At 35.9% G+C, this 27494-nt stretch overlaps 1 protein-coding gene across 7 annotated transcripts in view; it reads left to right on the forward strand.

Moving 5' to 3' along the window:
• Positions 1-485: 485 nt before the first annotated feature.
• The window catches only part of LOC111063252, a 182764-nt gene continuing 155755 nt past the window's right edge, over positions 486-27494 (forward strand). For all 7 annotated transcript variants that reach the window (XR_005571618.1, XR_005571619.1, XM_039430681.1 and 4 more), the window contains exons 1-2: positions 486-755; positions 14566-14708. Coding sequence is in view for 5 of the 7 variants with exons in the window: in XM_039430681.1 (XP_039286615.1) it covers positions 623-755; positions 14566-14708 (276 nt within the window). In the remaining 2 variants the exon portion in view is untranslated. The remainder of the gene's footprint in view (positions 756-14565; positions 14709-27494) is intronic.

Genomic DNA, 27494 nt, shown 5'->3' on the forward strand with positions numbered 1-27494 from the left:
CTGTTTTTTTATTCCCAATCATTTCATGACAGTTTATATTTGTCCTTGTTAAATAAATAAAAATAAATAAATAATACGCTTCTCTTAAATCTGGCCCAAAGTTATTCCCATGCTTGTGAAAAGTTGACAATACTAAAACTACTGCAGTCACAAATAACAAAATTCTTTTTTCTATCAATATTCAACCTATTTCATTATTTTTGCTCTCAAAAAGTTAACAATGAACTGCTTAATAAATGAAAAATAACGCTTCCGTGGAATAAGACATACAATATAGAAATAAAATAGAAATTGAGACTGTGCAATGCATTCTCCCATAAGAGCCAATGCGTAACAAAATGAACGAATCCCACAGCAATGCGTGTTGCCTATCTTTACCAGCTGCCTCACTTTTCTTGTGTTGCTAGTCCATTCCAGTTAGTTTAGAGTTCACTGTATACAATAGGCCGTGTCTATTCTATAACTGGTCTAAGATCAGCGCATGCGCATACATGCGCATTCTGTTAGTTGAGTTGTCTATATAGGTTATGTTAAGTATGAGCCGTGTTCCTTGTTATTTTCTTATTTAGACTACTGTATAGAGTATATTAAAAGTAAATGGGTTTTTTGTTTGTTTATCACGATGGATAAGGATAAGAAAGATAGTGATTTGGATGATGATATATGTGGAATATTTCCAGATGAGCCGGAAACTCCAGTCCGTAAATATAAACAACAATACCGCAAAGCCTGGGAAATGGAGCCTGATTTTAAAGGTAGGCATACTGAACAAACAGAAAACTTTTTGAATAATTCTATTGAACGGACACATTAGGTTTTTTTTACTGATTTTTTCCAATACATCCATTAAGTCTTCTCAGTCAACAGACTGTCTGTTTACTGTTTAAACCCCTTTAAATTAATATACCACTGGTGTGAACCACACCCCAATCATCTTTATTTGAATTCCCTCTCCTTTAAAACAAAGTATTAGGATTATTATACACCTATGACCATCGTAAATTCAATTATCATACAGTTACACGTAAAATCGCAGTTTACGCACTGAATTACGTGCCTAAAATAGTCTATTCCTGACCTGGTGAGTGAAGGAATAAATTACAGCGCGTAAAATAGATATTAGCGTGCGCAGACTTCAAAACTTTATTCGGTGTAAGTGCACGTCCAGTGCCAACATACCTGTCATCAAATTTTTTGTTGGAATCGATTTAGTATGTTATTTTGAGCACAAAATCACAAAAATTAAACGGCGGTCACTATTGTTTTTAAAATAAACTAAGTTCAAAGTAGCACAATTTTATATGCATTTAACCTATGAGTAGCAGCCATTTTGATTGTTGAAATCATCAAATTATGATATTCCTAATCTGAGTTTTCCTAACCCGAAGCTTTTCCTAACCTTAGCTACTTATGGTTGCTACTTATAGGTTAAATGCATGTAAAGTTTTGCTACTTTGAACTTAGTTTATTTTAAAAACAATAGTGACCGCCGTTTAATTTTTGTGATTTTGTGCTCAAAATAACATACTAAATCGATCCCAACTTTAGCCCTTTATGGTGTACAAAACATTTTACTAAATGTATAAGCTCGTTATATCTATAAAAAATTCCCTGTAGCCTACATGATGTGTAACACAAAATACTCAATTCAACAGAACACAACTCTGAGTACATAGATATACAACAGGAATAGCCGCATTCATAAGGGTAACACAAATTAAATAATTCAATCATACAGAACTCATTTCAACTAAATATTTTAATTATCATTCATATGGAACACTCCGGTACGTATAATACCGGTACGCCCTTTCCATCAATTTATTATTTACCACTCTCTTAAACTTTGTAATTGGCGGCTCTTTAACAGCTGAAGAAAGACTGTTGTAGATTTTAATTTGCTGGAATAGGTGGCTATCCCTGGAACGTCTTATTTGTGGGATTAAAAGATTATTCCTACCCCGGGTAGTGTAATCATGATTATTTCCCTGACATGAAAAAGCCTCTATATTAGGTACTTTTAACGGGCTTTAAGCTATTCATTATGAAAAGGTAAGGAAACGTCAATACCCCCAGTCTCCTAAAGCTCTCTTTAGATGACTCTGTTTTCTTAAGTTTCCCAACACTCCCACTGCCATTTGAAAACTTTTGAAGCATGGCAATAGTTTCCCCTTTGGCGTATACGTAAGATATTGAAAAAGTCCATAATATTTATGCAAACATCAGGGAGTCAAGAGTTAATGACAGCTCAAGTCTCCTAAGAAGGAAGACAACTCGAGAGAGTCTCTTACATAAACCCATGATGTGAGGCTACTAACCCAAACTACTCTTACTCTTACGGATCCAACACGAACAATTTCAATCAAATGCAATTCAAGATGGCGGCTAAAATGGCGAAAATGTTGTCAAAAACAGGGTTTTTCGCGATTTTCTCGAAAACGGCTCCAACAATTTTGATCAAATTTATGCCTTAAATATTCATTGATAAGCTATATCAACTGCCACAAGTCTCATATCTGTAAAAATTTCAGGAGCTCCGCCCCATCTATGCAAAGTTTGATTTTAGATTCTCAATTATCAGCCTTCATTTATACAATTTAAACAAAAAAAATTCAAGTGGAAAAGATTGAGCATGAAAATCTCTGCTAATAATGTTCAGTAACATTTTCACATAAGATTGAAAATCTTTATTGTCCTGTCACCAGCTGGCTCAGATCTTTGAATAGTAAACTAGTATGCGCGCGGGAACACTAGTGTCAGGTGATCAATTTTCATAACGGCAAGGAAAGTAGTGTGAGTGCGCCACACCAGATTTTTTACTTTCCTTGCCCTAAGGAAAGTATTGCTTAAGGTACCCCAATTTCTAAATTTCTATAGTCTACGTTTCAAGGTCCCCTGAGTCCGAAAAAGTGTTTTTTTGGTATTGGCCTGTATGTGTGTGTGTGTGTGTGTGTGTGTGTGTGTGTGTGTGTGTGTGTGTGTTGTGTGTGTGTGCGTCTGTGTACACGATATATCATCTCCTAGTTAACGGAATGACTTGAAATTTGGAACGTAATGTCCTTACACTATAAGGATCCGACACGAACAATTTCGATCAAATGCAATCCAAGATGGTGGCTAAAATGGCGAAAATGTTGTCAAAAACAGTTTTTTTCGCGATTTTCTCGAAAACGGCTCCAACGATTTTGATCAAATTTATACCTGAAATAGTCATTGATAAGCTCTATCAACTGCTTTAAGTCCCATATCTAAAAATTTCAGGAGATCCGCCCCATCTAAGCAAAGTTTGATTTTAGATTCTCAATTATCAGCCTTCATATACAATTTAAACAAAAGAATTCAAGTGGAAAAGATTGAGCATGAAAATCTCTGCTAACATTTTCAGTAACATTTTCAGTAACATTTTCACATAAGATTGAAAATAAGCTTGAAATTCGAGAAAATGTGATTATTAAATTGCAAACTGTTGGCAACTGTTGGTTCTATTAAATCATTCACTACGCAGAGGTAGCAGACCTCATGTGTTTCCAGCGTTATTGTCCTATCACCAGCTGTCTCATATCTTTGAATAGTAGACTCGAGATGCGTGGGAACACTAGCGTCAGGTGATCAATTCTCATAACGGCAAGGAAAGTTGTGTGAGTGCGCCACACCAGATTTTTTAATTTTCTACTGATTCACAAAATTTCAATTCCTAATAATGCCGCGGTACGAACGACGTCCAAACTTGGGTCGTAGAACTCGAAATGCTTTAGGCCTAAATTGAGAATATGCACGGGAAAATCAGCAGCAAGGATATAATTGGATAATTTTCATAAAAATATAGTGCATCAGATTAAGCTAAGGCTAAGCACACCTGAGGAGGCGCGGCTTGGTGATACAAAGTTTAATACGTGTAAGTTGATCTTATGGAGATTGCCTTACCACACCGTTCCACGCCATGCCCGATTCAGTGTGTGTGAGTTCTTCCATTCAAACCAATAAGCAAGAAGCACCTGGATGCAAAATGCATCGCGCCTCATCAGGTGTGCATCCAGCTAAAGTATGTCATGAGATGCATTAACTATTTGGCGGTACGAAGTTCGCCGGGCCAGCTAGTATTAGTCCTGGACAGAGTGACATAAAAACATCCCGGTGCCAGCTTTTTATTTCCAATATCTTCCACCACTTTTGGTAAAGTCAGTCCTTGCGACTTGTGGATGGTATCAGTAGGCCTAGTTACCAGTAGCAGATCAAAGACAGACTTCTTCGATGGTTTCCTCCTGTGGGCAGGGGGAAAAAAGTGGAGTCGAACAAGGTAGACTCAGTACTCAAGTTAAAGGGAAGAATTCACCCACAGTATCTTCTGCTTGTCGTAAGAGGCGACTAAAAGGGGACCCTCTTCTTCCAGAGCCCTTACTCCCACTCCCCTCTTCTTCTTCAACATGCTCTGGATCTTTATCTCTTTGGAATGAACGGTTTTCTATTGACTTGGCTTTGTATCATTCTTTCTTTACTCATCTGTTATCTTCCTGTCTGGCCTTCCTTGGTCAAGCTCTTGCCTTCCAAGCCCTGGTCCTTAAACTACACGTTGGGGTCTGAGGGCTTATTTTTCCTTTCACATAAATTTTTCTAACATGCTAGGCTATCAACTACATGTAGTGTAGTTCGAACAGCCATAAGTATGTCCTCTATTACACACTCCAGAGCGGACAGGCAAAATAACATCAGCCATAGGACACAGATATGTTTCTATACCCTTTTGTGTCCTTATAAACGCTTGGCGGTGGGGATGGTATTGGTTAGTAGATTGGAAATGATTGCATAAATAAACGAGGTACTTCCGGAGAAGTTTGTACACTGTCTTAGTTCGGTTGGCGACCAGACTAGCTTTGCTCTCCTGGTCAATATTGGAGCACACACACAGACACAAGAAGAAGTAGTGAAATGAGTTTTAGAAACAGCTCTTATCAGAGCTACACAAGAAAACTAGGGCCTATAATTCGAATCTGCCAGATTAATGTCGAAGGTATTAGCAGAGGAAAATGTGACTATCTGTCTCGGCTTCTGGCTGAGAACAAAGTTGATGTGCTGTTAGTGCAAGAGACGCACACAGCTGATGAAGAGAAACTGTTCCAGAGAGGACAAATTCCCGGATTTACAGTAATTGGTGCTACTTATCACCATGCTTATGGAGTAGCCACCTACATAAGGAATGGAATCCAAAATGCTTCCTGTATTGAGATGAATATTGACAGTGGAATCCATCAGGTGATTGTAAAAATTGGAGACATGAGTATTACAAATGTGTATAAGCCTCCAGGGCTCCCCTGGCCTCCTCATGTTCTCAGGAAGAATGTTCACCCTGCATTATATATTGGTGACTTTAACAGCCACCATGAGACTTGGAGGTATCGAGCTAATGACCCAAATGGGATAGCACTGGTTGAATGGGCGGAGGATAATGACATAGAGCTTATTTTTGATGCTAAGGACAAAGCAAGTTTTCGCTCTGCTGCTTGGAATAGTGAGTCAAATCCTGATCTTTGCTTTGCTTCGGTGGACAGTAGTGGCCAACATTACCCTATCAGACGAAGGGTCCTTTCTGACTTCCCACACAGCCAACACAGACCAATTCTTTTTGAAACTGGATTACAAATATCCAATCAACTCAACGACTAAGGTGGAATTTCAAGAAGGCTAACTGGAATGGGTTCACAACAGAATTGGATAGATGTATCCGTTGGATCCCTCCAACCCCTGAGAATTACAAGAGGTTTAAAGGTCTTGTTGTCGCAATTGCAAAGAAACATATACCAAGAGGTTTCAGAAAGGAATATATTCCAGGCTGGAGTAGAGAAAGTGACCATCTATACAAGCAGTTTCAGGAAAAAAATGACCAACGGATTGCAGGAGAGCTCCTTAACAGCTTGGATGAGGCACGTAGAAAGAAATGGTCCCAGACAATGGAGGAGATGGACTTTAGACATTCTAGCCGCCGGGCTTGGAGTCTTCTCAGGAAACTGGGCAGTGCAAAAATTACTACACACCAGAGCTCCCCTATCCATCCAGATCAGGTAGCAGAACAAATAGTCAAAACATCTAAGGCTGCTGGCTGTTTGGATCATGCAGCGGAGGTAAGGAATGGACTGAAAGAGCTTAAAGCTATGGCTGTGGAGGACTTACACCTGTCCAGTGATTTCTCAGTAGAGGAGGTGGATGCTGCTCTTTGTAATACCAAGTGTGGAAAGGCACCTGGCTTTGATGGAATCCACCCAGAGTTTCTGGTGCATGCTGGAGGGAAGGTTAGGCTGTGGTTGTCACGCTTTTATACAAAAATTCTGCAAACTGGAAATCTCCCAGCAGATTTCAAGGAGTCTAAAATAGTTTCAATCCTCAAGCCTGGCAAACCTTGTGATGATGTGAAAAGCTACCGCCCAATTGCACTGCTGAGTGTGAGTTACAAAGTGCTAGAGAGGCTTCTCTACAATAGGATAAGTAAAATAATACTAGAGCATGTACCGATTGAACAGGCTGGATTTCGACCCAACCGGAGTTGTACAGACCAGGTTCTCTCTTTGACGACATATATCGAGGCAGGCTTCCAAAAGGGATTGAAAACATCTGTTGCCTTTGTGGACCTGAGTGCTGCTTATGATACAGTGTGGAGAGAGGGACTCATTTTCAAACTCCTGCATGTTCTACCAAGCCAAAAAATCATCGAATTGATAAATAACATGATAAAGAACAGATGCTTCAGAGTGCTCATGGATGATAAGCTAAGCAGAAGAAAGGTACTCAATAATGGATTGCCACAGGGTTCAATCTTGTCCCCGCTCCTTTTCAACTTGTACTCAGCAGATCTTCCCAACATACCATCAAGGATCTTCATGTATGCTGATGACATTGCTGTGGCCACTCAAGACAAGAGTATGAAGACAGCATCAGAGATCCTCACTGAAGACCTATCTTCCCTTTCAGTTTATTTCCACAAGTGGAGGCTACACCCTAACATGAAAAAAACAGAGGTGTGCTGTTTTCACTTGAATAATGGGGAGGCTAGGGTAAAACTGGATGTGAATAGAGTCAACACTCAGCTGAATAATTCCATGCGACTTATATCTGGGACCATTAGAACCACCCCCACATATTGGCTGCCAGTTCTCAGCAACATTGCTCCACCAGGGCTGCGAAGATCTTTTGCTCTTGTTCGTGAGTATAATAAGATAAAAAATGACAGAGCACTCCCAATCCACGGAGATCTTCAGGAGCTCGGTAACAGGCTGAGGTCAAGGCGCCCTCCCATGCGCTTGGCTGAGCGGCTACAACGTGAGAGTTTCTCTGTTGCTGATAGCTGGGAGGAGGAGTGGATGGATAGAGCACCTCTCAGTGTTAGTCTGAGGTATTCTGTTGGGAGGAGTGTGGCTGGGTTTGATCTGCCAAGGCGAACATGGACAGCACTCAACAGGATTAGAACTGGGCACGGTAGATGTAGAGCATCTCTTAGTGACTGGGGTAGATTGCCCTCCCCTGATTGTGATTGTGGAGAGGCTAGACAAACAATGAATCATATCATCCGGCATTGTGCTATCGAGCCTATCAGGGCGGTCCAGATGATTTTATAGCAGCATCTCCACAAGCAATAGCCTACATAACCAACCTGGACATTCAAGTTTGACTCGATTATTTCCTATTTCCTTGTGCATATATACACTTTTCTTTGTCATATATTTTTGTTTGTATTCTATAACCTAGATAGATGGTTTTATTTTGTTTTATATATATATTTTTTTTCAAGCTGACAAAGGTCAAAGACCTGCATATTTTTGTGAATTCATGTGTGTGTATGTGTGTGTCTATGTGTTTGCCATACGCTAATAATAATAATTCTTCAATGGTTGTCAGTTGATATTTCAGGTAGGATAGCAAAGGGTGACTACCATGGTCAAATGATCAGTGGAAGTTTTAAAAGATGTGTTGTAAATGTGCTTTTGTAATTAACACTTTATTTATTTAAGTTTACATTGAACAAGATAAAAATAAAAATACATCATCTTTTAACATCTATACTTATTAAATTCTTATCTCACTGACTCACTGATCACGATTTCTGGAAAACTACTAGATGGATTGCAACAAAACTTAGAATATAGCTTCCTTATACGTCCTAGGTGCTCACTAAGAAATCTTTTGACGATATTTCAACTCTAAGGGTGGTTTTTAAGGGTTTAAAGTTCGTCTTTTAGCATGTATACTCTTCTTCTCCCAAACTCTTAATTATAATTGAAATGTCCATATCATATGTTACTATAGAACTATAATTTAGAGAGAGTACCTATTCGAAACAGTTGATAACTGGTGACCAATTAATAATTTTGTCAGGTTGGCATTAAGTTGAGATTATTTCATTAGGTTGGCACCAAGTTGAAGAAATTAATTAAAATGCATTTATCGAGAACAAATTGATTGGCCACTGCTGCTCCAATCAGAGCTATTCCTGGGAGTATAGATGATTTTTATTTTTCATAAAACAAACTTTTATGACGGGATTTGCTTCTATCAATTGATCCTATTCTATCAAGACTAATTTTGTTTGTATATCCGACAGATCGCGAAAACTACTTAAACAATTTCGATGAAATTTTAATAATTCAGTATGATATATGGAGGGTATTTTTAAAACTTCAGAAGTGTCCGTTGTGGAATCTGTTTGCAAAGAATGAGGAAATTCAGCCAAAATTTAACTTGGCGAAAGTAAGAGGCTATTTATTAAAGTAACCAAATAGCTGTTGCTGCTTTTCCTAATGTAAAAATATTTTCCATAGATGTGAGGCGCTTTTCTCATGAATTAATTATTCCTAAACATTGATTGTTTAACCAAAGAAAATAGAAGGTAGCTTTCGATAAAAATATTGGAGAACATGCATAACAGTTCGTTGATATTCACTTGAAACTGTCAGTATGTAAACAGGGGTATTTTAAAAAACTTTCTAAAATTTAACTTGGGCGAAAGAAAGGGGTTATTTATTGAAACGGCCAAATAGCTGTTGCTGCTTTTCCTAATGTGAAAATATCTTGCATAGAAGTAAGGCGTTTTAACCATGAATCAATAATTCCCAAACATTGATTGTTTTACCAAAGAAAATATAAGGTACCTTTCGATAAAAATATTGGAGAATATGTATAACAGTTCATTGACTGTCAGTATTCCTCATTAATAGCATCAATGCCCCCCTTTCAAACAATGCTGACACATTGATGTGAATCTGACCATAATCTGGTTACTTTAGATCAGATGAAGAAAATAATGTTGATCGCTACTGTTTCAATTTCAATCATGTTTGACATTTCTGCTTTTGATGCCAGCTGTTATTATGTGAAATAAGTTCTCATTGAATGAAATCATAATCATTGTAGTCAATAATTATACTAAGAAAGCGATTTGTTTGAATATGTGTGTTTGTGGATATATGTATCTATGTCAGACGGATCTCAAAAACGGCTCTAACGATTTTGATTGAATCATGAATATATTGTGCTTGCAACAAAAAACATTATTTTGGAACAGGTCTCAACTCTGGGATAATTTGTTGAACTACCAAGAGAAAGGATTATTGGTCCCTCAAGTAGCAGCTGATCAGAAAAAAGGTTTCCATAGTCTGTTGAAAACGTAAGAAAGTGTGAGCAAAAAAAAAAAAACATAATAGCTGTAGTTGAGTTACCAAATTTGGCAACCTTATTTTAAAACATTGCAGTATTCATGAAACATCTGGAAGAATAGGTTCAGAAAGTGACCGGATGATAGCAAAAGAAATTTCAAATCGATCTCTCCATACATATGGTAGTTGAATGTAATGTTCATTGTGAGGTGATAGAAATGCAACTAATTTATTCAGCTTCTGTTGTATTGGTTCCTCTGTTGCTCTATGTTTATATGCAGCCATGGCCTTGAGAGGGACAGTTGCACTGTCTGTTAACTCATAAACCAGACTAAATACCACGAGAACCAATCAGAGAAGCCTTCTATAAAAAAAACCCTGCTCTGATTAATTCTCATGAAAGTTAATCCTGATTGAAATTGAACATGCTTTTGTGCTACTGGGCCTGATATTTTCATGTTTTAAAATTAGCTAAAAACTAAATCGAAAAAAAAACATAATATTCCATCAGCTGCTCCTATTTCCTTTCATGATGTTATAATGACACAAGACAAACCTATTGATATTGATAGATCATAAGTTAATTCTAAAGTTGTCAATTTAGATAGAAATTAAATTGAGTTAGGCCTACATGTTAGTTTAAATCTAAATTGTCATCCCTAAGCTTTTGGTTTCAAGCTGAGATCAAAGGAAGAAATCATATAATGGTAGTCAATAATCAAAGTGATTGAATAAACTCTATTCAGATTTATGCAAATTCACATTAAAATGATCCCACTTTAATATTTATGATTGTAGAGTTCCGGACATGTGGAATCAGCCACAATAAATGTTATACTATTATGAATGGGCTCTTATGTATGAATGGACTTCCATGGAAGAAAGAATCAGTGGATTGGCTGCTTTTACACTTTTGGATGAGTGAAACGAAAAGTAAGTGACAGCCTATGCCAAAAATTCCAGAACAAGCTAGAGATCCATGGATACCAGAGTCATCAAATTCCGAATCAACCTAATTTGGAATTTAATCTTCAATTGCCAAAGCAAAAATAACATGATCACTGCTAATTTGATAACTGTCAATGGGAAATATTAATTGCCAATGAATAAAGTCGAGAGCGACTCTTGAGCCCTGCCCCATATCCTACAAAATTCGCTGCAATTAGACTACTCTTCTACAGAGCACTTCCAACACATCAATCAATTATTTGAATGATTTGACACAATAATGTTCTTATGCCAAGTTGTGGCCTAATCTCAAAAACGATTATAACAATTTGGTAGGATTTAGATTATAAATGTTTCACAAAAATAATTTTATCTTTTAATTCCCGTAGCGAAGCATGGGTGCCCTGCTGGTCTCTCATAAAACTCTAACTAGTTATTTACTTGTAAACGTTCGTTGCTAAAAAAGTCACCTTGGCAACCGGGTTCACATGATTAGTATCCATGTAGGGCTTGCCTACATCAGATGATTAGAGAAATATTAATACTGGAATTAAATCTACCTTCAGTTATTGCAATGGACAATGGTTGAGTTCAAAGCCACTGATCGGTGAGTGAACGATGAGACCGGTGAGTTAACGTGGCTCTGAGCAAAGCACTGTTTGGTCATTGAACGATGCATAGACTCACATGCAGCACTAGTATAATTGGAATTAAAATCGGCCATTCAGGGGACAACCTGGAAGATTATTACATACTAAAGATCTTGAAGAATTTTGTAATCTCTAATATTGAAAAAAAATATATATTTATTATATAATATCTTGCACTAAAATACCTCAATGGTAGCCATTAATTTCAAGTATGAGCTAGCATTGGGAAGGCATAGACATTGTGGGTTTATACCTCTTCATGGTCTTTGGTCTAACCCATAAGAGAAAAATCTGGTGTGGCGCACTCACACAACTTTCCTTGCCGTTATGAAAATTGATAACATGACGCTAGTGTTCCCGCGCTACTCAAGTCTACTATTTAAAGATTTAAGCCAGCTGGTGACAGGGCAATAACGCTGGAGACACACGAGGTCTGCTATCTCTTCATAGTGAATCATTTAATAGAATCAACAGTTTGCAATTGGATAAATACATTTTCTCGAATTTCGAGCTTATTTTTAATTTTAGGTGAAAATGTTACTGAACATCAATTGTAGAGATTCTCATGTTCAATCTTTTCCACTCGAAATGTTTTGTTTAAATTGTATCTGAAGCCTGATAATAATTGAGAATCTGAAATCAAACTTTGCATAGATGAGGCGGAGCTTCTGAAATTTTTACAGATATTGTCAGACCTTTGACAATAATAATAAATCGTTGTTTTTTGGAGGGTCATTTTCCAGATAGTTTGAAATTAGCAAATATTATACCCTTACATAAATCGGGTGACCCTTCAAATCCATCAAATTACCGTCCTATCAGTATGTTGAGCAGTTTTTCTAAAATATTTGAAAGATTAATTAAAACCCGTCTAGTTACCTATTTACAAAAACATAATATCATTCATAAACATCAATTTGGTTTTCAATCAAATAAAAGTACAATAGATGCAATTTCTCTTCTAACCGAGACGATTTCTAATAATTTTAATAATAATTTGAAAACCATAGCCATATTTTTAGACCTTGCCAAAGCTTTTGACACTGTCCCTCATTCTAAACTTCTAACAAAAATAGAAAAGCTAGGCATTCGTGGAGTACCCCTCAAACTTTTCACCAGCTATCTAAACAATAGACATCAATTCCTCAAAATTGACAACAAAACTAGTTGCAAAGAACTCTCTGAATACGGCCTACCGCAGGGTACAGTACTATCACCAATTCTTTTTCTTGTATACATCAACGATCTTATCAAACTAGAAATAGAGAATTGTGTGACAATCTCCTTTGCGGATGACACGTCATTGTTATTCACTGGAACTACATGGGAGGAGGCCAAGGATGAATCAGAAACTGGTCTTAAAATTATAAAATCCTGGCTTGATAATCATATCTTAACCTTGAATATAAATAAAAGTAACTTTATGACATTTTCACCAACTGCTGCTGGTCAGCCACATGCTCTTCACAACATCATTATACATAATTTAAATTGTCCAGACACTGTAATTAGTTTAATATTTTTTATTAATTAGTTTATCTTTTATCCTGAAATTTAAAATATCTAGATATTTAACACTCGGCTCCTGCGCACAGGTTCTTTAACCTTGCGGGGACCTTCCTTATATTCATTGTATAATTCAATTTTATACTGTAATACATCATTCTAATGTAATTCTATTTCTATGTTTCTGATTTTCTGTTGATGTTATTATTATTAAGGATAAATAAACGATTTTGATTTTTTGAAATTATCAACGATACATCGACAAATGAACTTTCAACTATCGATATTTATCTATTCGATTATACAGTATCGATGTCTTGTTCAGCGCTAAATTCAAATTATTCATCTTTTTTAAAAAGTAACATTATAACCTTCATCCCTTACCACACATTACCTTGGCATCTGAGTAAATTCCCAAAGTCTGATGATGACCAACAACAGGTCGAAACGATCGTCACTGCAAAAGTAAGTGCATTTCACTCCAAAAATGTTTTTTTTTTTTAAATTCAAGTTTAATTTTAACAGTGAAAAAGTATGGATATGCAATAGAGTAATCACGCCGAGAAATACTTGATAATGGCAAGGAAAGTAGTGTGTTTGCCATACCAGATTTTTTATTCTTATTCAGAAATTTACTTTTTCTTAGGAAAAAGTTTCGTGGGATTCTTGTTAGTGATCTATGTTTTGGTATTTCACTTTCACCTGACAAAATCAATCACAATTCATAGGATAATCCATATTCAACTTTTATCCAATTTCTCTAAGAAAACTAATAATATGAATAAATAAATCTATTTTTGGAAATAATGGAATGTCTGGATATGCGAAATTCATTTAGTATGGAGTTTCTACATATTTCATCAGTTCATTATGAAAATTTCGAATATGAATATGCAAGTGTGTTATAATAATTTTCATCGAAAAAGTTGGGTATTATAAGAAAACCCTATAATATTATCACTTTTACATGAGTACTAAATAAAAGTATTCATTTTGACTTCCGGAAAATGTAGGTAAATAATAATTGTAAACCAAATATAAAAATTGAAACAAATATACTTCTTCCCTAATCAATACATTTCAGCGGAGGAAAGTGCGATGATCAGAGACTTCCGTTAGCGCAGGGGTCCTCGTGTTGCCATCCCTATCTATCTCTTAGGAGTATGGATAATTTATTTCTCAATACTTATTTTAAAAATTCAACTGAGTCACTGTCAATGTTGTAGAACCGTTCCATAATGAAATAAAAACACACATAATTATATTGTCACGAAACCATGGTCTTGTACCAAATAAAACTGTAGAATTTAACAATATATGTGTGTTTTTATTTCAATACTTATTTTTATTATTATATCCTCTACAAGTAGAGAAGAGTTTCATAGGCAACTCATAATATCACAATAATTATTAACCTAGATCTACATCAATGTTATTATATAATCATCCTATCTAATAATTATTGTGATAGTGAATGAAATAAAAACACATATAATTATATTGTCACGAAACCATGGTCTAAAACTGTAGAGTTTGACAATATATGTGTGTTTTTATTTCAATACTTATTTTTATTATTTCAACTAAACCTACATCAATGTTATTATATAATAATCCTATCTAATAAAATTATTGTGGTAGTATGAGTTGCCTATGAAACTCTTCTCTACTTGTAGAGGATATACAGTAATCATAGTTTAGTTCTAATTGAGTTTAGTTCTTGTGTTATACTGTAATAAAACAATTTTATCATAAGGAATAAAATATTATTTGAATTCAAGTTGTGAATATAGAGTATCACTTGCATTGTCAATTTTTTTCAGGATGGTTAACTAGTGTTCCAAACAAGCCCAACAAAGCGTACTGCAAGGCATGTAAGAGAGATCTTCATGCTCACAGACTCACTCTTGTAAAGCACACCATATCCATCAAGCACATGAAAGCAGCTGTCGAATATTTTGATTCGGTAATATTGAACTAACTATTTTTTTTTTGTTTATTTGAATAATATGTTTAATATTTTCTGTTCTTATTACATTTCCATTTGAATTATAACCCCCTAACCTCTCTTCAACCAACCCTATAGGCTGTCCAAACAAGTGTGACTTCTGGAGGATTAGGCCGACTCTCCTACTACTCACACACACAAGCACAGTCTCCGTTTGTATGTGTGAGTAAAGGGACAGTCTGCCTACCTGCCCGCTAATGATTCTTCTATGAATAACCTTGTTTTGAAAAATAAATTTCTCCAACTATCAACTTTACTCAATTTGTACTCCAATTTCTGAATTTTAAATATTATTCCTTTCAAAAGGAGTCCGAACACAGAACAATTTATTGTGTCAACTTTAAGGCGGGTATTACACTACAATAGTTCTATGTCGTAAATCTATCATCAAATATCTGTAATGAAACGTATTACAGTATTATGGACCAACTATTATAATAGTTGAACTGTAATCATATGTTCTCCTACAGGGAACACATTATACTATTTCCAATCAAAATGGCGTTTAATATAATCAGATCTATGCTTGGAAGAGGGATCTCTCCTTAAAGTACAGTCTGCAGCTTGAACGTATGGATCCTCCAACAATCACTCGTATCGCCCACTTTTGGATTTGGAATATGTCGACTCGAGCTCCCCCAAAATATAATACCGTAGGTCAGAAGAGAATGCAACTTTGAGAAATACACGTCTTTAAGAGTTCTTGTGTCCAACAATCCTTTCAAGTTTCTAAGTATGAATATCAAAGAGCTCAACTTACTTTTTAAAGATTCCAAATGAGGTCTCCAAGAAATTTCTGAATCTAATACCACTCCTAGAACTATTGTCTACAGGTTCTATATTTCTGTCGTCTTCTACTTCCAAAGTTGTCCCTCTAGCTGTTCTGAAAGGTATTTGCTTGATTTTTTTCATGATTCAGTTTGAGCATATTAGCGGTTAACCATTCCTCTAGTTTAAGAAAAACATTTTTGAATTCAGACTCCAATTTTTGTTGACTGTTGCACTTCAATAAGATGCCCATATATAATCGGCATACAATACACAGTGCGCAGGTTCCAGGTATTAAGGTAAATCATTGATGTACAAGATAAACAGTAATGGTCCAAGAACCGAGCCTTGAGGTACCCCACTCCTCCTCTTCCATTCAGAATAATAAACGAATGGTTAATAATAAAAAAAAATTCTCTTTGAATCTTTCTAATATGAAACTACAACAAAATATAAAGGCGAATATATTGAAGCATGCACACCGCGTGGAGAATTCTCAATAATTGGTAATTGTATTTGTATTTTATTCATATTTTTTATTTATTATTTGTGAGAGGGATTCTGTACTTATACTTGTTTTCTCATTCTTCATTCATTTGTGGGAGGAAAATCCAACTCCTCATAATCCAGTACTAATGTATTCAATTAAAACGAATCTTTAATTGAAAAAAATATGTATAAGAATAAGTATCATAAAATATGTTCCTTTCAATAAACTTGATTATCTTATAAGACAAGTGGTTGGTTGAATGTCTGTTTGAATGACAACGAGAGGACGACAACCACCTCAATCTATTCGGAGGGCATTTCTGTTATAGAATAAGTCTCATACACTTGAAACAGGGTAATGTATGGTATATTTCAATTCTTTTCAATATCCACATTATTATTTATGACCGAAGAGAAATAGTAGGACCTATTTCAATATATTTTTCAAATTGCAATTCAAGTTTGCATTGATTTGCGTATAATTCTAATTTTGTATTTATTCAAGTTTACAAATTGTATTTATGATTTGAGTGTTATACCATCACCCCATACTCCTTCTTTACATATTGGGGCTTTCTATCACATAGCTTTCTATCAGTGTGGATGTATTTATGAATGATGAAAGTATGAAAGCATTCAATGAAGATGAAGAATATATTGATGATCATTCTTAATCGAGACGCCGAGTAGTAAACATCGTTGTTTAGAGCTGCAGAACATAATAACAATTGTGTTGTGATATTGCAAAAGTGAGTTATAGCTGATAGACTAGTGAATCCATCCGTTACGTTACGTATGAGATCACCGGTCAGGGCGCCATATGGATTAATTCCGGAATTTGAGGAAGTGGGAGAAGAGCAGGAGCAATTATCATCTTCAGGACAGGTCCAGGAGTCCCCTACAATGGAGCAACCAGCAGAGCAATCTACATCAAAGGTAATCAGCAATGAATTTTCAAAGGATTATGAACTTTTAAAGCAGATAAAGCACGAACTTAATCTATGGGCGGAAGCGGAATATGAAAAAAGAAAAGTTCTGAGAGCTGATTTTGACAGATTTATTTCAATAACTGATAAATTGTCGGACACAATTGTCAAATTAGAAACAAGGTCAGTGACAATTTCACAGCTAGCGGCAGGGCTCGAAAACACCAATAAGGGTATTCAGGAGTCCCTTAAAAATATAAATAAGGCGGTAGACACTATTAAACAAAGTAAAAGTAGGCCTACTTTAAGCTATGCTGATATGGTGCAGTTACCAGGAAAATCGAAGGACAATAAAGTTGCAGGGAACAATGTTAGGAAACTACAACCACAGGAGCATATAGTTATGTTGCAGCCAGTCAAACCAGTCCTGAACGAAGTGGAAAACAGTAGAATTATTAAAAATATATTGCAAGAGAATATCAAAAACAAAGATGATATTAGAGTTAAAAAGACCGTGAATGTTAGAGGAGGTGGCCTCATGATTTTTCTGAATTCGGAAGAAGAAAATAATTGAAAATGAGGCTGGAAGACTGGCATTGAAGACTGGAAATATGAAAAATTTGAAAATAGTTGAACCTCAGAATAGGAAGCCACGTTTAATAATTTACGATGTCCCTAGTGATTTAAGCAAAGAGGAACTAGCCAAGAGTATTTTCAACAAAAACTTTGCTAGCTCTGAACTAGGAAAAGAAGCATTTTTAAACGGATGTATGCCTCTCTACAAGGTTGGACCAAAGAACAAGGAAGTAGTTCATTGGATCATTGAATGTGAGCCCGAGATAAGAAGAATTCTAATAAATAGGAAACGAGTCTTTGTCGACATGACTTCTTGCAGGTTAAATGACTTTATTTCGGTTCAACGGTGCTTCAAGTGCCAGTGCTTTGGTCACGTTTCAAAGTATTGCAAAAAAGAAAGTGAAGTCTGCGGTCACTGTGCTGAAGATCATAGCACTAAAGATTGTCCAAATACCGCCAAGGAAGCAATATGTAGCAATTGTAAGAAGAACAAAAAGCCATCAAATCATAAAGTTCACGATCCACAATGTCCTAGCCACCAGAAATGACTGCAGCAATTGATTGAAAAGACTAATTATGGGATTGTTTAAAAATATATATTGTTCTCAAAAAATAATAAATCAGGCTGGAAATATTGTGATGGATATTAATGAAATTTTAGGTAATTTGAATGATACATATAGAGTTCAACAAAGATCAAAAAGTAGGACATCACTTGTATTCAATTTTGGAGGTTACACTGACCTGAATATTTCCTTCGCCAGCGTAAAAAACGAAAAAGTAAATATTTCCAAGGGCATTGCTACCGTAGTAAATAGGAAATGTATGAGCATTGATTACTTCAATAGTCTAACTACTATATTTTCACAAACAAAGCAAATTGATGTGTCGGTGAAATTCAATGAGACATTGAAAAAACTCAATTTGTTTTTATTGACAGATAATAGTAACTTGCTTTCCAATCTAGAAATATTACTATCTATGATCGATGAATGGGCTTCAGATAAACAAGCTCTGACAGTTGGAATTGATTTTTTTGGAACCATGGCCGATGTATCTTGTATTGATCTCTTAAGTACTGTCTTGGCAACAAAACATATTAAATATGTGTTTTACTACAAGGGTATAAATAATCTTACATTTTTGAATATTCCAGAAGAGGAAAACAATGAGAAAGCATGTCCAACGGGATACTTACCTGAAAAACCACCCAAACATGAATTTATAAATAGTATGCTGGAGCTCAGAAATCTTCTGAGTCAACATGATCAGATAAATTCTATTATTTACTATGAAATTCTGACTAACATTACAAAAAAAACTTATTGAGCTCTTATTCGTACCTAATAGAGATAAAGTGTAAAGATATGAATATTTATGATAATTATCTAAGAACATTTCTATGGCCAACTAGAAAAAGTTATAGAATGGGCTTCTGCTTGGATAACGAAGGAACCTACGTGGAATTCAACGAGAGTAATAAAAGATTCTTAACAAAAGAAAAATACATTCTTGTTAGTAGAGATACACAACTCATGTTAAACGGTGAACTGTATCAGAAAATATCATCAGTTGACATTTCTGCTTCAAGTCTTCCTAATATTACGTGGATAGATGGTGTGCCAGGGTGTGGAAAGACGTTTGAAATACTGAACCAGCATAAACCAGGAATAGATTTAGTTCTAAGTCAAACAAGAACAGGAATCAAAGACATCAGAGAGGCTGTCATTCATAAGTACGTTAAGAATTACTGTAGAAAGATAATCAGATCAGATTACAGAACAGTTTCATCTTTCATTATAAATGGAGTGGGCAAGAAATATCATCGTGTCTTTATAGATGAGGCTGTACTGATGCATGCTGGCTACATTGGTTTCATTGCGAAATTATCAGGATGCTCCAAAGTTTTCCTACTTGGTGATTCTAAACAGATTCCTTACATCGAAAGGAGTGGACTGAAAGTTAGATGGTCTCATCCTTCAGTTTTTTGTGAGCCCACATGGAAAGTGACATTAACTAGGAGATGTCCGATTGATGTATGCTGCGCACTATCCAAATTATATGGTAAAATTGAAACAACTAGTGGAACTCTTCGCTCAATTAGGAAGACTATCTTTAACGGCGGTCTTCCACAGCTTGATCCAGAAACACTCGTATTAACCATACAAGCAGAATGAGAAAAAAATTATTCAAGAGTTACTAGGTGACAGGATTGATAAAACAATAAAAATTCACACGATACACGAAGCACAAGGTCTTACTTATAGAAATGCTATTCTAGTGAGGACAAATTCAAAGGATCTAGAGATCTATAACAGTGAAAGTCATGTGATTGTAGCACTCAGTAAGCACACTCATAGTTTCAACTATCTAACAGCAGCGGAGAATGATCTCATATCATTGCTTATAAATAACACATTAAGCTTTGATGATAAATATATAATGAGATGGCAGAGGAAAATAGAGGAGAACAAGCATGGAGGGGTGCGTATGAATAAGCATGATGATGAGTAATAATAACGTGCTGGATGTGGCAAATGAACTTGATTCTGTCGATGAGATAGAGGACAGTGTGATTGAGGATAAACAACAACTCCACGCTGCTCTTCAACACTCTAATATAACTGTATTTTCTCTCAATATCAGAAGTATAGGAAGAACTTCAATGACCTAATGATTCAACTACAGGATATGTCTTATGATTTCGATATAATAATACTAACAGAATGCTGGATCAAAAGAGTTTATACACAGAAGCAACTGAAGGACTACAATATTTTTCACTCTTTGAATAATCGTACTCAAAATGATGGAGTAATTGTATATGCAAAGGAAAATCTGAACATACAATCGGTAGAACTAAATATCAGACAGGCCAACGTTCTTCATCTGCAACTTCAAACATCAAAGGAGAGATATAATATATTAGCAGTGTACAGATCACCTTCCTACGCCAGCATAACAGAGTTTTTAGAGGACTTTGAAACAGTGCTTGGTAGACTGAGAGGTCAACTCATTATTTGCGCAGGAGACTCCAACCATCACCATTACCAACTTGATGATTATTACGACTTATTGAGTGAACACGGTTTGAAGAACTGCATTAAAAAGGCTACCAGGGTAACAGCGGGAACGTCTTCTTGTTTGGATCATATGGCTTGAGGAGAGGACTGCGAGTGGAACAATGGACAGATGTTTTTGAGTCAAATAACACAGACTCAGCTTACGAAAAATTCCTAGAAATTCTACAAAAACATATGGAGAGCAATACACATCATTACAGACAAAAGAAGAGGATCAAGAGCATAAAACCATGGATAACACGAGGACTTATCTCAGCTATAAGAACAAGGGATTCTCTAAATAGAAGAAGGAAGCTGGACCCAGAGAACGGAGAACTCGCTAACTACTACCGAAGATACAGAAATACACTGATGTCACTCATCCAAACTACAAAAGAAAATTATTTCAAGATGCAACTAAATGAAGCGAACAATGATGTAAGGAAGACATGGAAAATAATCAAGGATGCTACAGATTCAAATCAGAAAAAGGATATACAACTGAATGCTTTGAAAATTAATGGTGACATAGTCACACTGAAAGATAATCCTAGAGAACTATTGAGTCATGTAAATAATTTCTTTATTATTATTGGAGAGAGTATGGCTAACAAAAAATCTGAGAGCCTGAATAAAAATATTAACCAAATTATAGCAGATAATGTACCAGAATTGCATGTACCAAAATAATATGTTTCTTCTCCCCATAGATGAGAAGGAAATAATAAACACAATTGATTCTTTACACAGCAATAGTGCACGAGGCCTAGATGGATTAGATAACAGGACCTTGAAAGGAATAAAAGATTTAATTTCTAAACCTTAAATTCATATTTTCAATCTGAGCTTGTTATATGGTACTTATATGGAACTCCTGAAACTTACATACTACCAAACAGACATCAACGCTGCCCATTGGCTCCCAGTCCGGGGGGGCGAGCCGAGATCTCAGTCAATTGTAGTTTCATTCGTGTCAAGACTGGTTAAAAATGAATGGCTCCTCGCAAGACGTCACAAAAGATTCCTGAAGGCGAGAGAAATCGACAACGATTTTCCAGACGTCCAAATTTATTTGAATGAACAACTCACTAAGGATACAAGTGTACTATTCAAAACGGCAAGGAGCATGATTAAGGAGAACAAGATGGCTTCCGTGTGGACAAACGATGGACGTGTGATGGCCAAGAGAAATCCAACATCTCGTCCATTCAGAGTGAATTGTCTAAAGGACCTGGAGGAGAGGACTCCACCCGCAACCGCCTCCGAGGAAGACGCCGCCCCCATCCAGGCCGACGGGGCGCCGCTACGCCCCACTGCAACCAACGCCAACTCAACCGCCAGCCTGGTCAAGTGAAGTGAGTGCCGCATCAATAGGCAAGTGTCTCCAGCCAAGGTAACAACATCAGTTTCCTCAGTTCTTAATTAAAATTCCAAAAACACGAGTAGTGTGATATCAGTGAAAATAATATTTTTATATATATAATTATGAAAAGTAATGCATTAGAGCGATTGGTGAGAGTGTTTTAAAGATAGCCCATCGGTTAAATAAACTGAATAAACTATCACTAGCATTTAACCCAATAGATCGTGAAATTCAAGCTATTTACTAACAATAATATATATTCATGTAATAAAAATAATAATAATTATTTCATCCTGATTGATAAGGTACTACAGTAATACATGGGGGGAGAATATATAGTGAAAGCATATAACATTAGGGTGAAATTTTATTGCTTTCTTTGAGGTTTTTGATTGTTTCTTTTTCCTCTCTCTCCCTATGGATTCTTGTTTTCAATAATTATTTTGCATCATATGTATATATTTGTTTCATAATATGAATATCTTTATTTTAGGTGGAATTTTATTATTCTAACAGAAGCCTGGCTTAGAGATGACCTTGTGAGTGTTGAGGGCTTCAGGTTGCTTCGTTCCTACAACAGTATCAATCAGTGTGACGGTATTGTAGTATATATCGATGAATCTTTATCAGTAACTAGTAACCAGCTGATTGTGGGAGGAGTTGCAACCTGCCTTGCTTTATCTTTCAACTGGGCTAACTGTCCTTGTCAAATTTACTGTATTTATCGCAGCCCGTCTTCATCACTATCAGCTTTTAACAACGGACTGGAGGGCTTATTCAGTACTGCGCCTCCAAATCAAAGGAGCTTGAAAATCATCGCCAATGATATAAATTGCGACATTCTAAACCCCAATTTACAAGAAGAGCGCTACCTGGATATCTTATATGAAAATGGGTTTGTAGCATGCATTGATAAAGCAACTCGTCCCACAAGCAATACCTGTATAGATCATTTTTTCATCTCACTTCCTGAAAACCTCTTTGTTTACTCTTCAATACTGAAGACAGACATAACTGATCACTACATCACATGCCTCAATATCAATTCAAGCGATTTAAAAACAAACAACTCAGATAAAAACTACTATAAGAAAATAAACTGGCCAAATATAACAGATTCCCTTAAAAACGAAACCTGGCAAAGAGTATTAGAATCAACTGATGTAGATACCGCTTCTATCAATTTCAATAGCATTATACTGGAAATATTGGAGAAAAATACAACAATTATTCATGTTCACAAAGCAAAAAGCAGAAAATTGAAGCCTTGGATTACGGGTGGTCTTCTGTCATCCATACGCCGCCGTGACAAACTAGCTAAAGAGGCCAGAGCAAACCCACAAAATGTGTTACTCAATTCAAAATATAAACGATATAGAAATATATTGAAGTCATTAATCAAACACGCGAAATTCGATTATTATAAAATTAAAATACAAGAATCTAACGGGGACTCTAGGAAATTCTGGGACATTGTTAACGATGTTGCGGGACGGCCTACAGGCAAATCTAAATTTCCCTTGAATGCTTTTGAGGGACATAGTAACACTGCACCCCCCTCTTCCGAAGATATCAAACAAATAGGTAATGAGTTTAATAGGTATTATGTATCAGTCGGTCGCGGGCTGGCTGAGGCTCTCGACCCCGCCGGTCCACTTGCCAACCACCGGTGTCGTCCGGCTGCACGTGGGACAAAGCTTACGAACAGGCGGGGGCAGACTTGGTCAAAATCAAACGCTGGTTGGAGCAGAATACCTTAACATTAAATGTAGAAAAAACCAAGCATCTGCCAATATTTTTCAGAAGTGACAGTGACCCTGCTCCGAGACGGCTGGCCCTCCACTCCTGTGGTGACCTGCAGTCGGTGGACTGCGGTTGCAATGTCATAGAGCGTGTGGAACAATACAAATATTTAGGTGTAATAATTGATCATAAATTATCCTGGGTTCCACACATTCAGGGAGTTAAAAACAGGCTTAGAAAACTCATTTACACATTTTTGCAGCTTGGAGGGGTGCTGACTGTGGGTCAGTGTAGGACGGTTTACTTTGCCTACGTGCAGTCATTGCTCCAGTATGGTGTCCTGGCGTGGGGGGAGTCTCGGCCGCCGCGCTGCATCCACTAGCTGTCACACAGAGATCACTCATCAAAATAATTCTAAATAAAAATATCCGATTTCCTACTGAACAACTCTACACCGAATTTCCTGTTCTTGACATAAGACAAATCTACATTAAAACTCTTCTTATTTTTATCAAATCGTACAGAACAGAAATTTTTACACAGCTAAACCATAACTACCCCACTAGACATATGCTGAATTTTGGGTTTAATACACCTAGAGCTACCTTTACATCGGTCGATAACAACCCATTTTGTATTGCTCACCTACTTCATCGCAATCTTCCAATCACAATAAAAGAGGCTGAGGGATGCAGTGTTGCTAACTACAAAAAGAAGATAGTCACATGGTTGCTTGGTATTGGTCTGGAGGCATCAGAAGCCCTCATTAACTCGCCCTATATGTATATTCTGATTCAAACTCTGTTAACTCTGGTACTGTGATGCAGCACTCTGAACATTATAATAAGTAATTTAAAAACTTTAGGAGATAGGTACTCCAACATAATACTAAGTCTTTAATGAAAGAAACCCACGACATCATGCTCTGTTTACTTTTCCAAGATCATTGAAGCAAATCTGTGACAGACCTATACATAAAGCAGGCGATAAACTAATTATTAGTAATTATAGACCTATTTCACTGATTAGCAATGTAGCAAAAATTTTAGAAAAACTAGTTAAATCAAGATTAATAAGCTTTTTAGAAATTTTTTTTCAAATTTATTCAAGTAAGTTACAATACATTCTGGTTCATACACGAATCTACAATAAATTACAGTACAACAGCCAATTAAGCAACAAATTTCACATATTATGAAAACTTATTAATTACAATGAAGATTGAATGCAACATTAGAATATTGATAATATAGTATTGTAATATAACTATATAAATCAGCAGTGTTTCAACAATGAATAAATGATAATTTCAATGAATAAATATACACCTCACTATATATTATATGTGTTGGGGTACAAGTAATTAGTTGCTTATTGCGTGTAATAATTACTATTTACAAACTTCATTCACTGATATGGGATTAAAGTTTTTTATAATAAAATTAGTAAAAATGTATAATACAAACAAACAAAATTTTGGAATTAGTAAATAAATATTAATTTTCTATTAAGGATAATAATAAGAAAGGTTATTTTTAGAAAAATGAAAAACAGTAAAGAGTGGAATGAAGAATAAATAGTTTCAATATTTACAGTCTAACTAAATTTTCACAATTTTCCACTCCAATATCAACCAACCAGGAAAATAAACTTTTCTTGAACCTGTGTCTATTGAATTCTTCCCTAATGTAACTTGGTATTGAATTATAAATTTTTGGTCCCAAATATGTGTAGTTTCTTTGCCCAAATGTAGTGTTCATCCTTGGTACTATTGAATACGTGTCTCTGCCTTGTTTGATGGTTATGATCTGCCAGTCTTATGTGTTCGTTGTTTCTCCTCATTCGCGTGATGATAGCCTGGATGTAGGGTTGTCTTACACTCAGTACTTTACTGTCCTTGAAAAGAATGTTCGTGGGGAATTGATTCTCCTTGAAGCCTATTATTTTTAGTATTCGTTTTTGAAGTTGATAGAGAGGTTCAACATGTGTAAAATTCGTAGCTCCCCAGATAATTATGACGTATCTTAAAATTGATTGCACTAAAGAAAAATAAACAGTTTCTAATGTCTCATAGTTGAGGATTTTACGGAGTTGATAGAATTTGTAGAGAAGCTTCCTGATCCGGGTAATTGATAGATTAATGTGCTTGTCCCATTTGAATTTGTTGTCCACTATTGTTCCTAAATATTTTATTTCATTGACTTGTTGAATTGAAGGGCAATCACACGGGTTGTTGGTGCTTCCACAGTGATGCAGGATTATTGAAGAATCCGGTGGTCTCGTCCATTCTGTCAGAGAAAAGGCTAAAAATTTCGTTTTTGTTGCATTTACTGTAAGCAAATTTTCTCTTAACCATTTATCGACTTTGATCAATTCTTCCTGTGCCAGATTAAAAACTTCCTCCCAGGTGTTTCCTTCAAATAGTATACACGTATCATCAGCAAAAGCTATTACTCTTCCTCTTATCTTAATTGAACATAGCTCATTTGCATATGCCAAATACAGAATTGGCCCAAGAACTGTTCCTTGGGGAATCCCAAACTTCATCGTTTCTCTGAACTGAGATGTTCTTCAACTTTGACTTTTTGACGCCGGTCACAGAGGTATGATCTAAACCATGCTAGAGGAACTCCTCTAATTCCCATGGCTTCGAGTTTCTTCAGCAGCAAACTGTGATTGACAGTGTCAAAAGCTTTTGCTAGGTCCAGGAACACTGCTGCACATTTTTTGTTATTTTCTAGCTTATCTGTGACAAAATTTGACAATTCTAATACCGCATCTTCTGTACTCCTCCCCTCACGAAAACCAAATTGATTCCTAGAAAGTAAGTTGTTTTTTTCCATGTAATTCACAAGACGTTTCTTTACCAGTTTTTCCAAAATCTTAGAAATATTGCTTATAAGTGAAATAGGCCTGTAATTGGTGGCATTTGTTTTGTCGCCTCCTTTATGTAATGGTCTAACACATGTCTCTTTCATAGCTTTTGGAAAAATTCCTTTTGACAGACTTAAATTAAATATGTGAATTAATGGTTTTACAATTACATTTTTTATCGACTTCAATGTTCTATTATTGATTCCATCAAGTCCTGGAGCACTGTCATTTCGCAAACTACTAATAGCTTCAAGAAGCTCATCTTCAGTTACTGAGTGAAAGTAGATGGAGTGTAGAGTTCTTGTAACAGGTTTATATTGGGATATGATTTGGTCTAGTGGTTTTCTTAAGGAATCTATTATTGTCTCCGCCATTTCTTCACCTACATTTGTGAAAAAGTTATTCATGTGGTTGAGCACAGTTTCTGGATTTTCCTTTAGATTGAAAATCCTATCATCTATCTTAATAGCATTCAATTTCATTTTTGTTTTTGATTTAGAGTCAGTAGCATCTTTGATTACTTTCCACATTTTTTTATTATCCTTTCCAGCTTCATACAATTTCTCTCTATAGTATTGGTCCTTTGTTTCATGAATTAAAGCTGTGAGTGTATTCCTATACCGACGATAGAAGTTGGTTAAGTTAATGTTGTTTGGGTCTTCCTTTCTTCTTTTGTTGAGTAGATTTCTGGTTCTTATTGCTGCTACTATACCTCTGGTGATCCATGGTTTGATGGGTTTGTACTTCTTCTGCCGCCGATGCTGCTTGATATTATTTTGTATATGTTGTCTCAGAGTTGATAAGAAGGTGTCATAAGATGTATCTGGATTATTATCTTCTAAAACATGAATCCACTCCTCATTCAGTAGTTCATTCTTCAAGCTATTAATGTCTATTTTCTCGTTTATTTCATGTGTTCCAGTTTCATTTGCACTATTTCTCG

This window comes from Nilaparvata lugens, chromosome 6 (assembly GCF_014356525.2).
Source record: "Nilaparvata lugens isolate BPH chromosome 6, ASM1435652v1, whole genome shotgun sequence".
NCBI classification, from domain to species: Eukaryota; Metazoa; Arthropoda; class Insecta; order Hemiptera; family Delphacidae; genus Nilaparvata; species Nilaparvata lugens.